Raw genomic sequence first — 18,490 nt, 5'->3', positions numbered from 1 at the left:
CTGGAGCCCACAGAGAGGGAATATGAGATGACCGTTGATATGCCATTAACGCACAAATTAAAAGGCATAAAGTGTTATTTTGTTGTCTGAGGGGGGGCTGCTGAGAAGACACTGAGAAACATTTCTCTCAAAATCAATACCGTCTGTACTAAACAAAGAGGATTTCTAATAGAGTCCCCTGTTATTATTTATCCTCTTGTTGCTACATTTCTCAGCTGCTGGCAGGCTGTGGATGTGTTTGGGCCTGGACTGGATGCTTAATGTGATTCTAAATGGGGCGGGTCAATAAGCTGAAGATGAGTCCGTGGCCTCAAAAAGGGGATGGTGCGGCTGAAGTCGCTTTTCAGTGCCGCGTTCTTCCTCAGCACAACACGACAGATACAGCGGGGAATTGTCGATGTGTCTCCTGAGCAGAATAATGTTAAATATTTGGGTCTGGTTGCGTGGTGTTATCAGGGTTATCTCAAAGCTTTGGGACTGGTTATGGTGGGAGAATGTGAAGAACAGGGAAATTTCACAGATACATGATTATAATTAGTTTTTGGGAATGATGCTCAGCCTTCACAAGTGCACACTTTTGTGTTTCTCATTTCTTTCTCCAACACACAAATGTAAAAATAAGTTTTCAGCTACGACTACAATTCATTTTTCTTCTCTTCATGTGTCTATGTGTAAAAAAAACTTCACTGTTTTCCAAATGACTTTTAATAATTGGTCACATCCATGATTGTTAATCTGAAGAGAACTTCTAAAACTTGTGGCTTTTACCACAACTTGGCCCAAAACTGATTAAAATAGCTAAATAACAGACAGACAGACAGACGGACGGACAGACAGGTCCTGCTCAAGGTTTCTTCCTGTTAAAGGGTAGTTTTTCCATGCCACTGTTGCTTGTTGGGGGTCAGGCCCTTGGATACTGTAAGGCACCTAAAGACAATTTAGATTGTAAAAGATGCTGCATAAAGATTGATTGATTGATTGATTGATTGATTGATTGATTAATTGATTTGCTCCATTTGGGTTTGTGGTTTCCTGAAAATTGAATTTAATAGATTGTTCATTCATGATTGGTTACCGTGTTCAGATCTTTAATCTGAAGAGAACTTCTAAAACTTGTGGCTTTTACCACAACTTGGCCCAAAATTGATTAAAATTGCGAAATGACAGACAGACAGAAAGACAGACAGACAGACAGACAGACAGACAGACAGACAGACAGACAGACAGACAGACAGACAAACAGACAATTTCTTTAATATCCTTTATGTTTAATCTCTTTGATATGAAAGCCCATTATCCTCTTTTATCAACCATATATGTAATATAAATATGTTTAGTTTACAACCAACAACAATCAGCTTTATTGCATCAGCAGATTGACTACATTTGTTCTGCGGTAGGCCTTTTGAAATGTATAAAGAAATTATATTTATGGATAGTTTGTAACGAAATAGTTTCCAACTGTACGTTTAGGAGCCATTTTCCAGCATACATACATTTCACAGATACAGGATTATAATTAGTTTTTACGAATGATGCTCAGCCTTTACAAGTGCACACTTTTGTGTTTCTCATTTCTTTCTCCAACACACAAATGTAAAAATGAGTTTTCAGCTACGACTACAATTCATTTTTCTTCTCTTCATGTGTCTATGTGTAAAAAAAACTCCACTGTTTTCCAAATGACTTTTAATAATTGGTCACATCTATGTTTGTTAATCTGAAGAGAACTTCTAAAACTTGTGGCTTTTACCACAACTTGACCCAAAACTGATTAAAATTGCTAAATGATAAATTGCTAAATGACAGACAGACAGACAGGCAGGTTCTGCTCAAGGTTTCTTCCTGTTAAAGGGGATTTTTTTGCATGCCACTGTTGCTTGTTGGGGGTCAGGCCCTTGGATACTGTAAAGCACCTAGAGACAATTTAGATTGTAACAGATGCTGTATAAATATTGAGTGATTGATTTGCTCCATTTGGATTTGTGGGTTCCTGAAAATTGAATTCAATAGATTGTTCATTCATGATTGGTTACCGTGTTCAGATCTTTAATCTGAAGAGAACTTCAACCAAAACTGATTAAAATTGCTAAATGACAGACAGACAGACAGACAATTTATTTAATAGCCTTTATGTTTAATCTCTTTGATATGAAAGCCCATTATCCTATTTTATCAACCATATATGTAATATAAATGTGTTTAGTTTACAACCAACAACAATCAGCTTTACTGCATCAGCCAGACTGACTACATTTGTTCTGCGGTAGGCATTTTGAAATGTATAAAGAAATTATATTTATGGATAGTTTGTAACAAGATAGTTTCCAACTGTATGTTTAGGAGCCAATTTCCCAGCTTCGCCCTCTACGAGCATGTTTAATAGCAGGCTAAGTATCCCACAGACGGTTTTGCAGTATGTGTGGTGTTATCAGGGTTATCGCAAAGCTTTGGGACTGGTTATGGTGGGAGAATGTGGAGAACAGGGAAATTTCACAGATACAGGATTATAATTCGTTTTTACGAATGATGCTCAGCCTTTACAAGTGCACACTTTTGTGTTTCTCATTTCTTTCTCCAACACACAAATGTAAAAATGAGTTTTCAACTACGACTACAATTCATTTTTCTTCTCTTTATGTGTCTATGTGTAAAAAAAACTCCACTGTTTTCCAAATGACTTTTAATAATTGGTCACATATATGTTTGTTAATCTGAAGAGAACTTCTAAAACTTGTGGCTTTTACCACAACTTGGCCCAAAACTGATTAAAATTGCTAAATGACAGACAGACAGACAGACAGACAGACAATTTCTTTAATATCCTTTATGTTTAATCTCTTTGATATGAAAGCACATTATCCTCTTTTATCAACCATATATGTAATATAAATATGTTTAGTTTACAACCAACAACAATCAGCTTTATTGCATCAGCAGATTGACTACATTTGTTCTGCGGTAGGCCTTTTGAAATGTGTAAAGAAATTATATTTATGGATAAATAATTTCCAACTGTACGTTTAGGAGCCATTTCCCAGCTCCGCCCTATACGGGCATGTTTAATAGTAGGCTAAGTATCCGACAGAAGGTTGATTGGCCAACATTTCTGCTGCAGCATCACTTCCAGGGTTTTCTCTTGTCTCTTATTTTGTGGGAGTTTAAGGTCTTTTGAATTGGGAAGTCACTTTTTATCATTCAGTCGCTTCACTTTATTCATGTGTCCTATCCACAGAAGATACACTCCATGACAATGGCATTCCAAAAAGGAGACCATCACAATCTTGGCTTCAAGTTTAGCTCACACAAGAGAAATGTGGACTGGCGACGGATCAATGTTCTGAACATTGATCTACTGGTGAGGACGGTAGATATCGATGCCCTTCAGGAATACATCAGTGATGTCACCTACTGCAGCTTGGAGACTGTGCGGTGTCCGCAGTGCATGTCCCCCGCAGACCCGACATTAGTCAAACTCTTTCGGCTGGCTCAGTTGTCACTGGAGTGGCTGCATCATTGCCAGGAAAAACTCATTTCTGGCTTGCAAAACACAGAGGATAAGCTGAAATCCAGTGAGGAAGAGTGCCAAAAGCTTAAGGACAAGAATAAGGAACAGGAGGAGAAGATGAAGGGGATGGTCTCTGAGCTGAAGTCCAGGAGAACTATTATTAAAAAGCAACAATCTCTGTTTGCAACAAACATCAACAACGGCATCCAGGTAGCGTTCAGATGTTAAAGCCTCGCTCCCTGAGGAATATTAAAACCATTGTTTTAACAAAAGTCAGTCAAAAGGTCTGGTTTTCGAAAAAACAAAAAAAAGTTAAATATTGGCTCTGTTGTCTTTACTTTCAGTGTGGACACTGTGAGAAGAACTACCTGAATGCCTTCTTCCTTCAGAAACACATGCTGCGGCGTCACCCGGACCAGTGCCAGAACTGTAAATACTTCACACGTGACATTCATGTTCCACTGGTGTGGACTCTAAAAACCTTGTTTTTTACATCTTTCCAGTAATGGTTAAAATTGATCAGAAGAATTCTGAGATCGAGAGTCTGAAACTGGAGATCAACAGTCTGAGGATGCAGCTGGCCCAAGCAGCAAAGGTAGAAGAACCACACTGCTGTTGGGTTTGTGATGTGACTGAAATGTTTGGGCAGATGTCCAGACAAAACCATTTCTGTAAATCCATGTGGTGAAAAACAGAATGTCACTGTCTCCTTTGACAACCAGGAGCAGCAGGAAAAGCTGGAGCTGCACTACGAGAAGGAAAAACTGAAGCTGGAGAAGTCAGCGATGCAGGTGGAGGCCGAGAACCTGAGGCTGAAGGCGGAGAACCTCCGTCTGCAGCACGAGAAGCTTGAAGAGCAGACAAAGAGCGGGAGGCTGCAGCAGGAGTTGCAAAATGAAAAGGAGGAACGCCAGCAGCAAGTCATGATGTTCCAGGCAGTGATCCTGAATCTGGAGGAGGAGAAAGTGGAGTTCCAAAATGGAAAGGAGGAACTCCAAGAGGAAACCACGATTCTCCGGGCAATGGTCCTGAGGCTGCAGGAGGAGAAAGTGGAATTGCAAAATGGAAAGGAGGAACTCCAGCAGCAAACCACGATGCTCCAGGAAGAGATCCTGAGGCTGCAGCAGGAAAAAGTGGAATTTCAAAATGGAAAGGAGGAACTCCAGCAGCAAACCACGATGCTCCAGGCAGAGATCCTAAAGCTGCAGCACGAGAAAGTGGAGTTCCAAAATGGAAAGGACGAACTCCAGCAGCAAAACACGATGCTCCAGGCAGAGATCCTAAAGCTGCAGCACGAGAAAGTGGAGTTCCAAAATGGAAAAGACGAAATCCAGCATCAAAACACGATGCTCCAGGCACAGATCCTGAGGCTGCAGGAGGAAAAAGTGGAATTTCAAAACATAAAGGAAGAACTCTGGCAGGAAACTACGATGTTCCAGGCAGAGATCCTAAAACAGCAGCAGGAAAAAGTGGAATCTCAAAATGTAAAGGAAGAATTCCGGCAGGAAACTACAATGCTCCAGGCACAGATCCTGAAGCTGCAACAGGAGAACCTCACGCTGGAGTCAGAGAACAACACCCTGAAGGATGTGAATGAGGTGAACAGTGACACTCAATCGGTCCCTACAGATGTTCTAATAATGGTCCAGATGTTCACCTGGTCTTTATAGAGATATTCTTAAACCTTCTGCTCAAAATGAGCCTGATTGAAACAGATCCTAGTTTGTGATCTCTTAAGCAGACTCCGTTCCAATGTCTCTGTGTGTGTGTGCATGTATGTGTGTGTGTGTGTGCAGAAACAGGACCACGGGGTGCAGAAGAAAAACAGGAGGGAGCAGAACAAAAGCCGGAAGCAGACGGTAAGGACGTCAGCTTCACACCGGCTGCCACTCTGACACAGGCTGCATAATTAGGTTGAGAGAGGAAGTGAAATAACACATGATCCCCCAGAATGTGCAGTGCACGTTAATGAGCATTTTCACCATGGATCTATGGTGAAAAACACAAATGGGGAAATTCTAGACTTAAATTCGTTCGAGCTCGGCAAGTTTAAAAAAAATAATTAATTAATGTCTCAGCCTCAGAGTGACGGTTCCCTGACTCTCTGGCCTTAACGCTTTGGATTGAGGTACAACTTCATGCAAACATTAAAATGATCTGTCATTTCACAGGGGAAGGTCTCCATGCCCACTCCAACCCAGAGCTCCACGATGTAAGGAAAATTTGATAGTGTGATGAATGTGATTAAGGAGATCAAAATATACTTCTCCTCTCTTTAAATAGTCACACCTTCATGAGCAGCTTTGCATGGCTTTGAATTTAACTGATTTAATCTGGCAACTCCTCAGATTTGTTGATGACTCCTCAAGTGACGAAACGTCCAGTGAACAGGAGGAGACTAAAATACGAAAATGGCAGTTACAAAAGCAGGAGTGTGACACATTCCAGAGACCCAGTGAGGACATGCGGAAATTGTCCCACCGTCCTCAGCTACCCAGTCAGTCTGAGAGAAATGAACTGCAGACTGACAAGAAGCTGACTGGAAATAAGAAGGAGAAACCTGGTAAAGGTCACTCACTGTCCACCTCCCACCCTAATTTAAACATGCAAATCATTGTGATGAACTATTGGTGATTGTGTTAAAATGGTCACTTTATGTGTTCAGAGATGCCAGGGAGATCTCAGTTCAGGCTGCCCTCTAAAGTCATCCAGGTAAAGCCTGCAGCACCAGTCAGCAAACTCCTGGAGCAGCCGGCAGAACTGGACAAGATGTCCACAGCCAAACCAAAGTAAGTCAATGCCATGGAAGAAAATCCAGTTTTGAACTAGACTCTTTCTTGTCGTCCTCCATCAATGTGAGACTATTGATCGTCTCTAAATGTTTTTGCTGAAGCTCTTCAGTGTGACTGATCTTAAAAACTGTTTCTCCAACACCTCAGATACCCTTCTGTCTCAACATCCAGTTCAGGAGAAGAATCTGAAACTGGAGGAGACACCAGTGAGCAGGAGGAGGTCAAGCGGAAATTGTCCCGCTGTCCTCAGCTACCCAGTCAGTCTGAGAGAAATGAACTGCAGACTGACAAGAAGCTGACTGGAAATAAGAAGGAGAAACCTGGTAGAGGTCACTCACTGTCCACCTCCCAATCTAATTTAAACATGCAAATCATTGTGATGAACTATTGGTGATGGTGTTAAAATGGTCACTTTATGTGTTCAGAGATGCCAGGGAGATCTCAGCTTAGGCTGCCCTCTAAAGACATCCAGGTAAAGCCTGTAGCACCAGTCAGTGAACTCCTGGACCAGCCGGCAGAACCGGACAAGACGCCCAGAGCCAAACCAAAGTAAGTCAATTCCATGGAAGAAAATTCAGTTTTGAACTCGACTCTTTCTTGTCGTCCCCCATCAATGTTAGACTATTGATCGTCTCTCTTTAAATATTTTTGCTGAAACTCTTCAGTGTAACTGATCTTAAAAACTGTCTCTCCAACACCACAGATACCCTTCTTACTCAATAATCAGTTCAGATGAAGAATCTGAAACTGGAGGAGACACCAGTCAGCAGCAGGAGGTCATGCGGATATGGTCCATCCGTCCTTGGCTACCCAGTGACTCAGGGGGAAGTGAACAGGAGACTCACAACAAGCTGGATGTTAATAAGAAGGGGGAACCTGGTAAAGGTTCGTTGTGTGTTCCATATAAAGCTATACAGTTTATTAGAATATTGTACTGTATTACATGTCATTGCAGTGAAGCATATTTGATTTGTGTAGACGTTATTATCAGGATATTAAATTGTAAAATACTGCACAGTATAAGAAAACCCAACACAATCGTTTCTAGTTTCGTCTGCTGGACGTTCTGCTAAAGCACAACCAGAGGCGATGACATCTACAGAAGCTCCAAAGAAATTTTCTTTCCTGTAAGAAATGTCAGATTTCTGGAAAAACAAATGATTTTCTATTTATTATTATCTTATTATTTCCACCTAAATGATAAGTTTTAAATGGTTTTAAATTCCTGCTTATTTCCCTCCAGGAACATATTCAAAAATTTAAAAAAGAAATTGAAGGGAAAAACGGAAAAAAAAGAACAGAATGAAGTAAAATCGGAGAAACCGGTTGAGGGCAGACAGAGTCAACAGCAGACCAACAAGGTGAGTTTGGGGGACAAAAGGTAAGGCCTTTGTTGGTGTCACCGGAAACTCAACAGATGACCGACTTTAAATCTTAGATTTTCGAATTTTAAGTTTTTGAAAAATTGGTCCCCTAAAACTCACAATAGCTCAAAAAATGGCCACAAGCTCATGTAACTCAAGGCCTCCTTTATCTTTTTAATTTTGAAGAAAAAAACTCAAAGCTGTTTCAATAATAATTAATAAACTAATAATAAGCAACAAATAAGAAAATCCAGGCCCACCTTTCACAGCTCTGTCCATCTTTTCTAGACCCAGCAAAAGCAGCAGAAGAGCAAGAATATATGTATTAAAAGATCAGCAGCCAGCAGCCAGCCAGCAGCCAGCCAGCGAGAGCAGAAGACTACTGTGAACAAGTATCCGTGGTTCCGCCCTAAAAAGTAAAATAACAATGAAGACATAAAGAAAGAGCCATGCAGGAAAAGCTGCCAGCAGTCATGTTGATGGAAATGTATAGTGAGCAATATTTATGTGATATTTGATCAAATAAATGTAATTGAATGTTGACGCAATTTTAGCAACTGAAACATGCGCGATCTCATAGATTCACTTTGTATGGATGAACTTTGAAGGTTGACTGTGTTGATTAGGATGTGCAAGTGGATGGGAATAAATCCTGGACAATCCCTCTCACCCGCTCCATAACACAGTGGACAAACTGAGAAGCAGCTTCTAAGAACGGTGGAGGAAGTCATTCTTGCCATTACACTGTATAATTCCTCCTTCTCTGTCAGAGCTGTACTCTCTTGACTGGATTTATGCATCAGCTCGGGTGCCCTCCAAACCCATTCAATTACATTAATTGTTTAATGCTTATGTTTTAATCTTATTTCTATATTATTCTATATGTATGTAAATATGCTTATAATTTATTATTGTTTTTATCTCTATGCCTACATTCTAACCTTATTTGTATTTTATTTTATTTCTATACTTTGTAAATACACCTGCTGCTATTTGTGTCTATACACTATAGTTACATTCCTTCATGTCTATGCTGCTATTACAATTCAATTTCCCTATGGGGGTTTATAAAGTATATCTTGAATCTTGAAAACAAGCACAACCCTCTGTGTGTGTGTGTGTGTCCAAATATTTGTATTAATGAGGACCCCATGTTTCACTGTGGCTTAAGTGTTGTGGAAGAGTAACTACCGTTTTTTTACGACCATAAGGCGCACCTAAAACACTGAGATTTTCTCAAAAATCGACGGTGCGCCTTCTAATATGGAGCGCCTTGTGTCTGCTGTGTGCCTTTGGTAGGTGCACTACGGTAAATGCTCCGCCAATCGATTAGCGACACCTACGCGTAAGGATCCCTTAAAATGGCGCCGGTCAAGCGAGACCTATATGAATGAGGCTTACTTTAAACTGCAGGCCATCGAATATGCGGCAGAAAATGGCAATCGAGCAATCTTAGTGTTTTCGCTTTATGAGGCGGCGGCATCTCTCCCTACGCGCGAGGAAAACTGTTGCGCAGCGGCTGCCCGCGGATTACCAGGAGAGGGCGGCCATCTTCCGCACCTACTGCCGCGACAAGATAACGGCGCCCAGCCACATCTATGAGGCAGCGGCGGGCAAGTTATGCCACCATATGCGGGTGGATTGTAGACGCATGGGCTATAATACCGTCTTCATGTATTGTACCAGCTTTCACAAAATCAACGCTGAAGCGGAACCGGTCGGTGAGTCTGATTCAGATGATTAAGAAGAGGAATTCGGGATGTTGGACAATGAATAGGAACGGGCGAGAGGGAGAATAAAGCTGAGATGAAGGCTGCTCCTCCCACAAGCGCCCTTCTGCTGACTGTTTTTTACGTGAGGATGAGCAGACAAAAAAAACAGCTAGAGACTGAATCAAGTAGGTTTGAAGGAACGCATGATGTGTCAGAGCTGCTGGGTTCATACTGGTTTGTTTTTGAGTACACACATCACCCTCGTGTCCCCCAAATAAATGCAACTACTCTACTTATAAGCACGGTCAAAAAACAAGCTAGTTTCCAAGTTTAAGTTTAGGAGCCATTTCCCAGCTCTGCCCTATATGGGCATGTTTTTCCATGGCACTGTTGCTTGTTGAGGGTCAGGCCCTGGGATTCTGTAAAGCACCTAGAGACGATTTAGATTGGAACAGATGCTATATAAAGACTGATTGATTGATTGATTTGCTCCATTTGAGTTTGTGGGTTCCTGAACATGAACTAGCAACAGGCAGACGAATGCCAACTCCTTGGCGCACAAGTGGCAAAGGCCCAAGTCTGGAACTTCTTGAGTATGAAATGCATGCCTAAGTTGACTATTTGGCTATTCTTCATAAAAGAATACCCACATATGTTTGTGAAAGGCAGCAGCAGGAAGAGGCGCAACAGAGGCTCGACGAGCACCACAGTGAAACCACAAGATAAGGTATTTGTAAAGGTGTTCCGGAGGAAGTGGTTTGACGAGTGTCGTCAAGGTCCATTTGAAGTTGTGCGTTGTTCCGGAACTGCTGTCCAGGTCAAAGGTTCGCCAACATAGTATCACTTGTCGCATTGTGTCTAGGCTCAGAACAAAGTGGCACCAGTGGTACAACCCCGCCTTCAGATGACACCAATTCTACCAGCAATTTTACTGCTGCCTCGGGTGCTAGGAGAATGAGAGAACTTGCACAATTTCACAATCTTGAATCTATCCATTGGAGAAAAATCTAGGAGAAAAATGGGGTATCGGTTGGTTTCCGTGGTATGTTGTTGTATTTCTTGCCGAAAATATTGACAATATCACTAATGAAACCATAAGAGGCTTTGAACATCTTTCCAATGCTCAGAGGAGTCACAGACTTACGTTGTTGAAAGATGACATGGCTTTAGATTGCATCTAGGTTACATCCAATGGGAGCTGTGTTGTTTCAGGTTCTCGGTGCAGTCGTAGTGTGATAGTTTGTTTTTGCACTTTGTCATTGACCTGTGCCAAGGTGTTGATATTGCATTGGATTGGTGTGGTAATGCCTGGCAATCAGACCCAGATGCCGCGCTTAAGTGATAAAGCTTTGGTTGATTCAGATGAGGACATTTCTGACAAGATGGTTGATAAATATGCAGTATATTCGATTGAGATATGATACTCATGCTCTGATATGTTTGTACTGTATTCCTCTTAATGAAACCAATATTTTGTTTGCAAGGATACTGCCAGATCTGTTTCCAGGACAGTAGTTGGGGATCTACGTTGGGGTGACAACTATGTTTGAATGGACTCACTCAAAATGAACAGTGAAAGATGCTGGAGGACACTGAATGAAGATGTGGAACAACTGAAGATGTGAATCACCTGAAGATCCTTCATCAGGGGACTACGAAGTACAAGTTCAAAAAACTGCAGTTTGATGTGTTTAACACACACACGCACACACACACACACGGTTTTTGTCAATAAAGTTATTTGGGTGATTTCATCAGTAGGCAGATGTTATGAAAACTCAGGTTTTTGGTGAATAGGGAGATGAGTACTTAGGCAGGGAAAGTTCCGAGGTAAGGTCCAATGGGTCGACCAGCTTGACCATGGACAGTTTTTTGATTTTGTTTCTGAGTGTCTCATTTGTGTTTGCCAAACTCTCCCTGAATATAACCTTTTTGCAAAATTTGCTTGGAGTACCATAGGTGGTCACCATAGACAGAGGGACCATCAGAGACTTGCTCTCACAGTCCACTGAATTTTCATATATGAATTACTCCTACCCAATCAATCTTTTGCTCATGTGCATCAAATTATCCTACTTTATTGGTCACCATCAACTTCAATAAAACTTTACTTTGCGCAATTTCGGGGGGGGGGGTGTTATGTAGTATCTGAAGTCTATGCCTCTATTCTCTGCAGGCCTTGACCTTTGTAAAGCCACAACTTGTTTTTCAGCCAGCTTGACGCCATCTCAAGATATGTTTTACAGGTGTCCTGCGACCCTTGTTCTTTTCATGTTTGTGATGGATATCTTGTTTCTTTCCCGTAAGAGAAGCTGATAAGAGGTGATACTGGGGTCCATAGGCTCCTCATTGTTCTTCACATGAGGATGTGTACCATGATGCCTTGCTTCCATTTTTGATAATAACTGGACTCTATTCCATTTGGTTGGCTATACTGTGTTATGAGGTCATCGGAGAAGAATGTGTTTACCTGACTATATAAGAAGGGGTTATCGAAGTAAGCACTTTGGAGATCTTCACCATTTCACCTGCAAAAACTCCCTCGGGCAAGCTGCGGTGTCTGATTGATACCTGACTGTTCTCTCCAATAAACATCTCTTATAACCAAGTATGTGTCTGCGAAGATTCCTTCCTCATCAACACCTCTCGATTACCACCAGAAGAAAATATACCACAGGACAAACTCCCATAAACCCTCAAGCACCCTGCAGGGGATATAGAGTTGGCCCAGTGTTCCACAGAAAGGACCAAAACCACATCATTTCTATGAAATCCAGTGTTCAACTATCGGTCGAATTCTCAACTCCGGTGCTCTGGCGTAGACCTTGCCAGGCACGCTGAAGAGTGTGATCCTGCTATAGTTGGAACACACCCTCCGGTTGCCCTTTTTAAAAGGAGGTACCACCACCCAAGTGGCACTGTCCCCAAATGCCATGCGATGTTGCAGAGGCGTGCCAGCCAGGACAGTGAGGAGCTCCTCGAAATATTCCTTCCACCGTCCGGCAATATCCCCAGTTGAGGTCAGAAGGTCCCCGTCTGCACTATCAAAAATTAGCAGAGCACTGCTTCCCCCTCCTAAGGCGCCGAATGGTTTGCCAGAATCTTTTCTCGCCTGACCCATAGTCTTTCTCCATGGCTTCCCTGAACTCCTCCCAGACACAAGTGTTTGCCTCCTGGACAGCCCGAGCTGCAACCTGCTTGGCCTGCTGTTTGGGGAGGTGTATGGGGCAAGATGGCCAGATAGAACTCCTTCTTAAGGTTGACAGAGTCCCTTACTTCCAATGTCCACCACCATGTTTGTGGCCCGCCACGACAACTGGCACCAGAGACCTTGCGTCAACAGCTAGATGCTGCTGCATCAGCAATGGAGGGAGGGAACATGGTCCACTCCGACTCGATGTCCCCAGCCTCCCTTGGGATATGCGTGAAGCTCTTCTGAATGTGGGAGTTGAAGATCTCCCTGGTAGAGGGCTCAGCCAGATGTTCTCAACAACTCCTCACATTACATTTGGGTCTACCGGGCCTGTTTAGTCTTCTCCCTTGCCAGTGAATCCAACTCACCACTAGTTTGTGAGTGGTTGACAGTGCAGCCCCTCTCCTCAGCCAAGTGTCCAAATGTGCACGAATGGACACCGTTTTGCATGAACACGGTGTTTGTTATGGACAAACTATGATGAACACAGAAGTCCAATAACAAAACACTACTCGGTTTCAGGTCGGAGAGGCCGTTCCTCCCAATTACGCCACTTCAAGTGTCACTGTCTTTGCCCACATGGGTGTTGAAGTCCCCCAGTAGAAGGATGGGATCCCCAGTCAGAGCACTTTTAACCACCCCCCCTCCTAGGGACTCCAACAAGGCTGGATGTCTGTGCTTCTGTTTGGCCCATAGACACAAACAACAGCATGATACCTTCCCCTCATGGATCTTCCTGTGGGTGGGGAGCCTACAGGAAGCCTACAGTTGGGCATATGTCGCCATTTCGGGCTGCACCCCGGTCCGGTCCCTTGGGAATAGCTCCGGCCACCAGGCCTTTGCCTGTAAGCCCCAACAAGATGTCCACAGCCCAACCAAGGTGAGTCAATGCCATGAAAGAGGATTCAGTTTTGAACTAGACTCTTTCTCGTCGTCCTCCATCAGTTATACTATTGATTGTCTCAAAATATTTTTCCTGAAACTCTTCAGTGTGACTGATCTTAAAAACTTTCTCCAACACCTCAGATACCCTTTTGTCTCAACATCCAGTTCAAGTGAGGAGTCTGAAACTGGAGGAGACGCCAGTGAGCAGGAGGAGGACATATGGATATTGTCCTGCTGTCCTCAATTGACCAGTGAGTCAGAGGGAAGTGAACTGGAGACTGACAACAAGCTGACTGTAAATAAGCAGGGGAACCCTTGTAAAGTTTTGTTGTGTGTTCCATATAAAGCTATACAGTTTATTAGAATATTGTACTGCATTACATGTCAGGAGGAGTGGAAAACAAGACAAACTCAAGAGGAACGCACGAGAGGGAGAATAAAGCTGAGATGAAGGATGAAGGCTGCTTCTCCCACAATCGCCCTTCTGCTGACTGTTTTTACGTGAGGATGAGCAGACCAAAAAAAAACAGCTAGAGACTGAATCAAATAGGTTGGAAGGAACGCTTGACGTCCCAGAGCTGATGGGTTCATACTGGTTTGTTTGTTTTTGAGGACACACGTCACCCTCGTGTCCCCCAAATAAACGCAACTGCTCTACTTATAAGCACGGTCATAAAACAAGATAGTTTCAAAGTTTACGTTTAGGAGCCATTTCCCAGCTCTGCCATTTATGGGCATGTTTTTCCATGCCACTGTTGCTTGTTGAGGGTCAGGCCCTGGGATTCTTCTGTAAAGCACCTAGAGAAGATTTAGATTGTAGCAGATGCTTGGTTGATTGATTTGCGCCTTCTAGGTTTGTGGGTTTCTGAAAATAGAATGGAATAGATTGTTTCATTCATGATTGGTTACCATGTTCAGATTGTCTTTAATTTCTTTAATATCTTTATGTTTAATCTCTTTAATGATAAAAGCCCATTATCATCTTTTATGATTGGTTACCGTGTTCAGATCTTTAATCTGAAGAGAACTTCTAAAACTTGTGGCTTTTACCACAACTTGGCCCAAAATTGATTAAAATTGCGAAATGAAATACAGACAGACAGACAGACAGACAGACAATTTCTTTAATATCCTTTATGTTTAATCTCTTTGATATGAAAGCACATTATCCTCTTTTATCAACCATATATGTAATATAAATATGTTTAGTTTACAACCAACAACAATCAGCTTTATTGCATCAGCAGATTGACTACATTTGTTCTGCGGTAGGCCTTTTGAAATGTGTAAAGAAATTATATTTATGGATAGTTTGGAACGAAATAGTTTCCAACTGTACGTTTAGGAGCCATTTTCCAGCTCCGCCCTATACGAGCATGTTTAATAGCAGGCTAAGTATCCGACAGAAGGTTTTGTAGGATGTGTGGTGTTATCAGGGTTATCGCAAAGCTTTGGGACTGGTTATGGTGGGAGAATGTGGAGAACAGGGAAATTTCACAGATACATGATTATAATTAGTTTTTGGGAATGATGCTCAGCCTTTACAAGTGCACACTTTTGTGTTTCTCATTTCTTTCTCCAACACACAAATGTAAAAATGAGTTTTCAGCTACGACTACAATTCATTTTTCTTCTCTTCATGTGTCTATGTGTAAAAAAAACTCCACTGTTTTCCAAATGACTTTTAATAATTGGTCACATCTATGTTTGTTAATCTGAAGAGAACTTCTAAAACTTGTGGCTTTTACCACAACTTGGCCCAAAATTGATTAAAATTGCGAAATGAAATACAGACAGACAGACAGACAATTTCTTTAATATCCTTTATGTTTAATCTCTTTGATATGAAAGCACATTATCCTCTTTTATCAACCATATATGTAATATAAATATGTTTAGTTTACAACCAACAACAATCAGCTTTATTGCATCAGCAGATTGACTACATTTGTTCTGCGGTAGGCCTTTTGAAATGTGTAAAGAAATTATATTTATGGATAGTTTGGAACGAAATAGTTTCCAACTGTACGTTTAGGAGCCATTTTCCAGCTCCGCCCTATACGAGCATGTTTAATAGCAGGCTAAGTATCCGACAGAAGGTTTTGTAGGATGTGTGGTGTTATCAGGGTTATCGCAAAGCTTTGGGACTGGTTATGGTGGGAGAATGTGGAGAACAGGGAAATTTCACAGATACATGATTATAATTAGTTTTTGGGAATGATGCTCAGCCTTTACAAGTGCACACTTTTGTGTTTCTCATTTCTTTCTCCAACACACAAATGTAAAAATGAGTTTTCAGCTACGACTACAATTCATTTTTCTTCTCTTCATGTGTCTATGTGTAAAAAAAACTCCACTGTTTTCCAAATGACTTTTAATAATTGGTCACATCTATGTTTGTTAATCTGAAGAGAACTTCTAAAACTTGTGGCTTTTACCACAACTTGGCCCAAAATTGATTAAAATTGCGAAATGAAATACAGACAGACAGACAGACAGACAATTTCTTTAATATCCTTTATGTTTAATCTCTTTGATATGAAAGCCCATTATCCTATTTTATCAACCATATATGTAATATAAATATGTTTAGTTTACAACCAACAACAATCAGCTTTACTGCATCAGCAGATTGACTACATTTGTTCTGCGGTAGGCCTTTTGAAATGTATAAAGAAATTATATTTATGGATAGTTTGTAACAAGATAGTTTCCAACTGTATGTTTAGGAGCCAATTCCCAGCTTCGCCCTCTACGAGCGTGTTTAATAGCAGGCTAATTATCCCACAGACGGTTTTGCAGGATGTGTGGTATTATCAGGGTTATCGCAAAGCTTTGGGACTGGTTATGGTGGGAGAATGTGGAGAACAGGGAAATTTCACAGATACAGGATTATAATTAGTTTTTACGAATGATGCTCAGCCTTTACAAGTGCACACTTTTGTGTTTCTCATTTCTTTCTCCAACACACAAATGTAAAAATGAGTTTTCAGCTACGACTACAATTCATTTTTCTTCTCTTCATGTGTCTATGTGTAAAAAAAACTCCACTGTTTTCCAAATGACTTTTAATAATTGGTCACATCTATGTTTGTTAATCTGAAGAGAACTTCTAAAACTTGTGGCTTTTACCACAACTTGGCCCAAAATTGATTAAAATTGCGATATGAAATACAGACAGACAGACAGACAATTTCTTTAATATCCTTTATGTTTAATCTCTTTGATATGAAAGCCCATTATCCTATTTTATCAACCATATATGTAATATAAATGTGTTTAGTTTACAACCCACAACAATTAGCTTTACTGCATCAACAGACTGACTACATTTGTTCTGCGGTAGGCATTTTGAAATGTATAAAGAAATTATATTTATGGATAGTTTGTAACAAGATAGTTTCCAACTGTATGTTTAGGAGCCATTTCCCAGCTCCGCCCTATACGAGCATGTTTAATAGCAGGCTAATTATCCCACAGACGGTTTTGCAGGATGTGTGGTGTTATCAGGGTTATCGCAAAGCTTTGGGACTGGTTATGGTGGGAGAATGTGGAGAACAGGGAAATTTCACAGATACATGATTATAATTAGTTTTTGGGAATGATGCTCAGCCTTCACAAGTGCTCACTTTTGTGCTTCTCATTTCTTTCTCAAACACACAAATGTAAAAATGAGTTTTCAGCTACAACTACAATTCATTTTTCTTCTCTTCATGTGTCTATGTGTAAAAAAATCTCCACTGTTTTCCAAATGACTTTTAATAATTGGTCACATCTATGTTTGTTAATCTGAAGAGAACTTCTAAAACTTGTGGCTTTTACCACAACTTGGCCCAAAATTGATTAAAATTGCGAAATGACAGACAGACAGACAGACAGACAGACAGACAGACAATTTCTTTAATATCCTTTATGTTTAATCTCTTTGATATGAAAGCACATTATCCTCTTTTATCAACCATATATGTAATATAAATATGTTTAGTTTACAACCAACAACAATCAGCTTTATTGCATCAGCAGATTGACTACATTTGTTCTGCGGTAGGCCTTTTGAAATGTGTAAAGAAATTATATTTATGGATAGTTTGTAACGAAATAGTTTCCAACTGTACGTTTAGGAGCCATTTCCCAGCTCCGCCCTATACGGGCATGTTTAATAGTAGGTTAAGTATCCCACAGAAGGTCGATTGGCATTTCTGCTGCAGCATCACTTCCAGGGTTTTCTCTTGTCTCTTATTTTGTGGGAGGTTGAGGTGTTTTGAATTAGGAAGTCACTTTTTATCATTCAGTCGCTTCACTTTATTCATGTGTCCTATCCACAGAAGATACACTCCATGACAATGGCATTCCAAAAAGGAGACCATCACAATCTTGGCTTCAACTTTAGCTCACACAAGAGAAATGTGGACTGGCGACGGATCAATGTTCTGAACATTGATCTACTGGTGAGGACGGTAGATATCGATGCCCTTCAGGAATACATCAGTGATGTCACCTACTGCAGCTTGGAGACTGTGCGGTGTCCGCAGTGCATGTCCCCCGCAGACCCGACATTAGTCAAACTCTTTCGGCTGGCTCAGTTGTCACTGGAGTGGCTGCATCATTGCCAGGAAAAACTCATTTCTGGCTTGCAAAACACAGAGGATAAGCTGAAATCCAGTGAGGAAGAGTGCCAAAAGCTTAAGGACAAGAATAAGGAACAAGAGGAGAAGATGAAGGGGATGGTCTCTGAGCTGAAGTCCAGGAGAACTATTATTAAAAAGCAACAAACTCTGTTTGCAACAAACATCAACAACGGCATCCAGGTAGCGTTCAGATGTTAAAGCCTCGCTCCTGAGGAATATTAAAACCATTGTTTTAACAAAAGTCAGTCAAAAGGTCTGGTTTTCGAAAAAACAAAAAAAAGTTAAATATTGGCTCTGTTGTCTTTACTTTCAGTGTGGACACTGTGAGAAGAACTACCTGAATGCCTTCTTCCTTCAGAAACACATGCTGCGGCGTCACCCAGACCAGTGCCAGAACTGTAAATACTT

The 18,490-nt window shown here is 41.2% G+C and overlaps 2 protein-coding genes across 2 annotated transcripts; both read left to right on the top strand.

Annotated features, from left to right (window-relative positions):
- The first annotated feature begins 3,078 nt into the window (after positions 1 to 3,078).
- On the top strand, positions 3,079 to 4,196 carry LOC115246925 (zinc finger protein Dzip1-like). The gene is made up of 3 exons (XM_029826894.1): positions 3,079 to 3,718; positions 3,853 to 3,937; positions 4,012 to 4,196. The coding sequence occupies exons 1-3, from the start codon at positions 3,248 to 3,250 to the stop codon at positions 4,194 to 4,196; spliced, it is 741 nt and encodes a 246-aa protein (XP_029682754.1). The 5' UTR covers positions 3,079 to 3,247.
- Positions 4,197 to 4,867: 671 nt separating this feature from the next.
- On the top strand, positions 4,868 to 8,516 carry LOC115246916 (uncharacterized). The gene is made up of 9 exons (XM_029826871.1): positions 4,868 to 5,106; positions 5,305 to 5,367; positions 5,680 to 5,720; positions 5,857 to 6,071; positions 6,726 to 6,849; positions 7,004 to 7,185; positions 7,349 to 7,427; positions 7,544 to 7,661; positions 7,953 to 8,516. The coding sequence occupies exons 1-9, from the start codon at positions 4,939 to 4,941 to the stop codon at positions 8,082 to 8,084; spliced, it is 1,122 nt and encodes a 373-aa protein (XP_029682731.1). The 5' UTR covers positions 4,868 to 4,938; the 3' UTR covers positions 8,085 to 8,516.
- The last annotated feature ends 9,974 nt before the right edge of the window (positions 8,517 to 18,490 follow it).

Source organism: Takifugu rubripes, chromosome 19, assembly GCF_901000725.2.
Source record: "Takifugu rubripes chromosome 19, fTakRub1.2, whole genome shotgun sequence".
NCBI lineage: Eukaryota > Metazoa > Chordata > Actinopteri > Tetraodontiformes > Tetraodontidae > Takifugu > Takifugu rubripes.
Note: the sequence above shows the minus strand (reverse complement) of the source record. Positions and strands in the feature narration are given on the sequence as shown.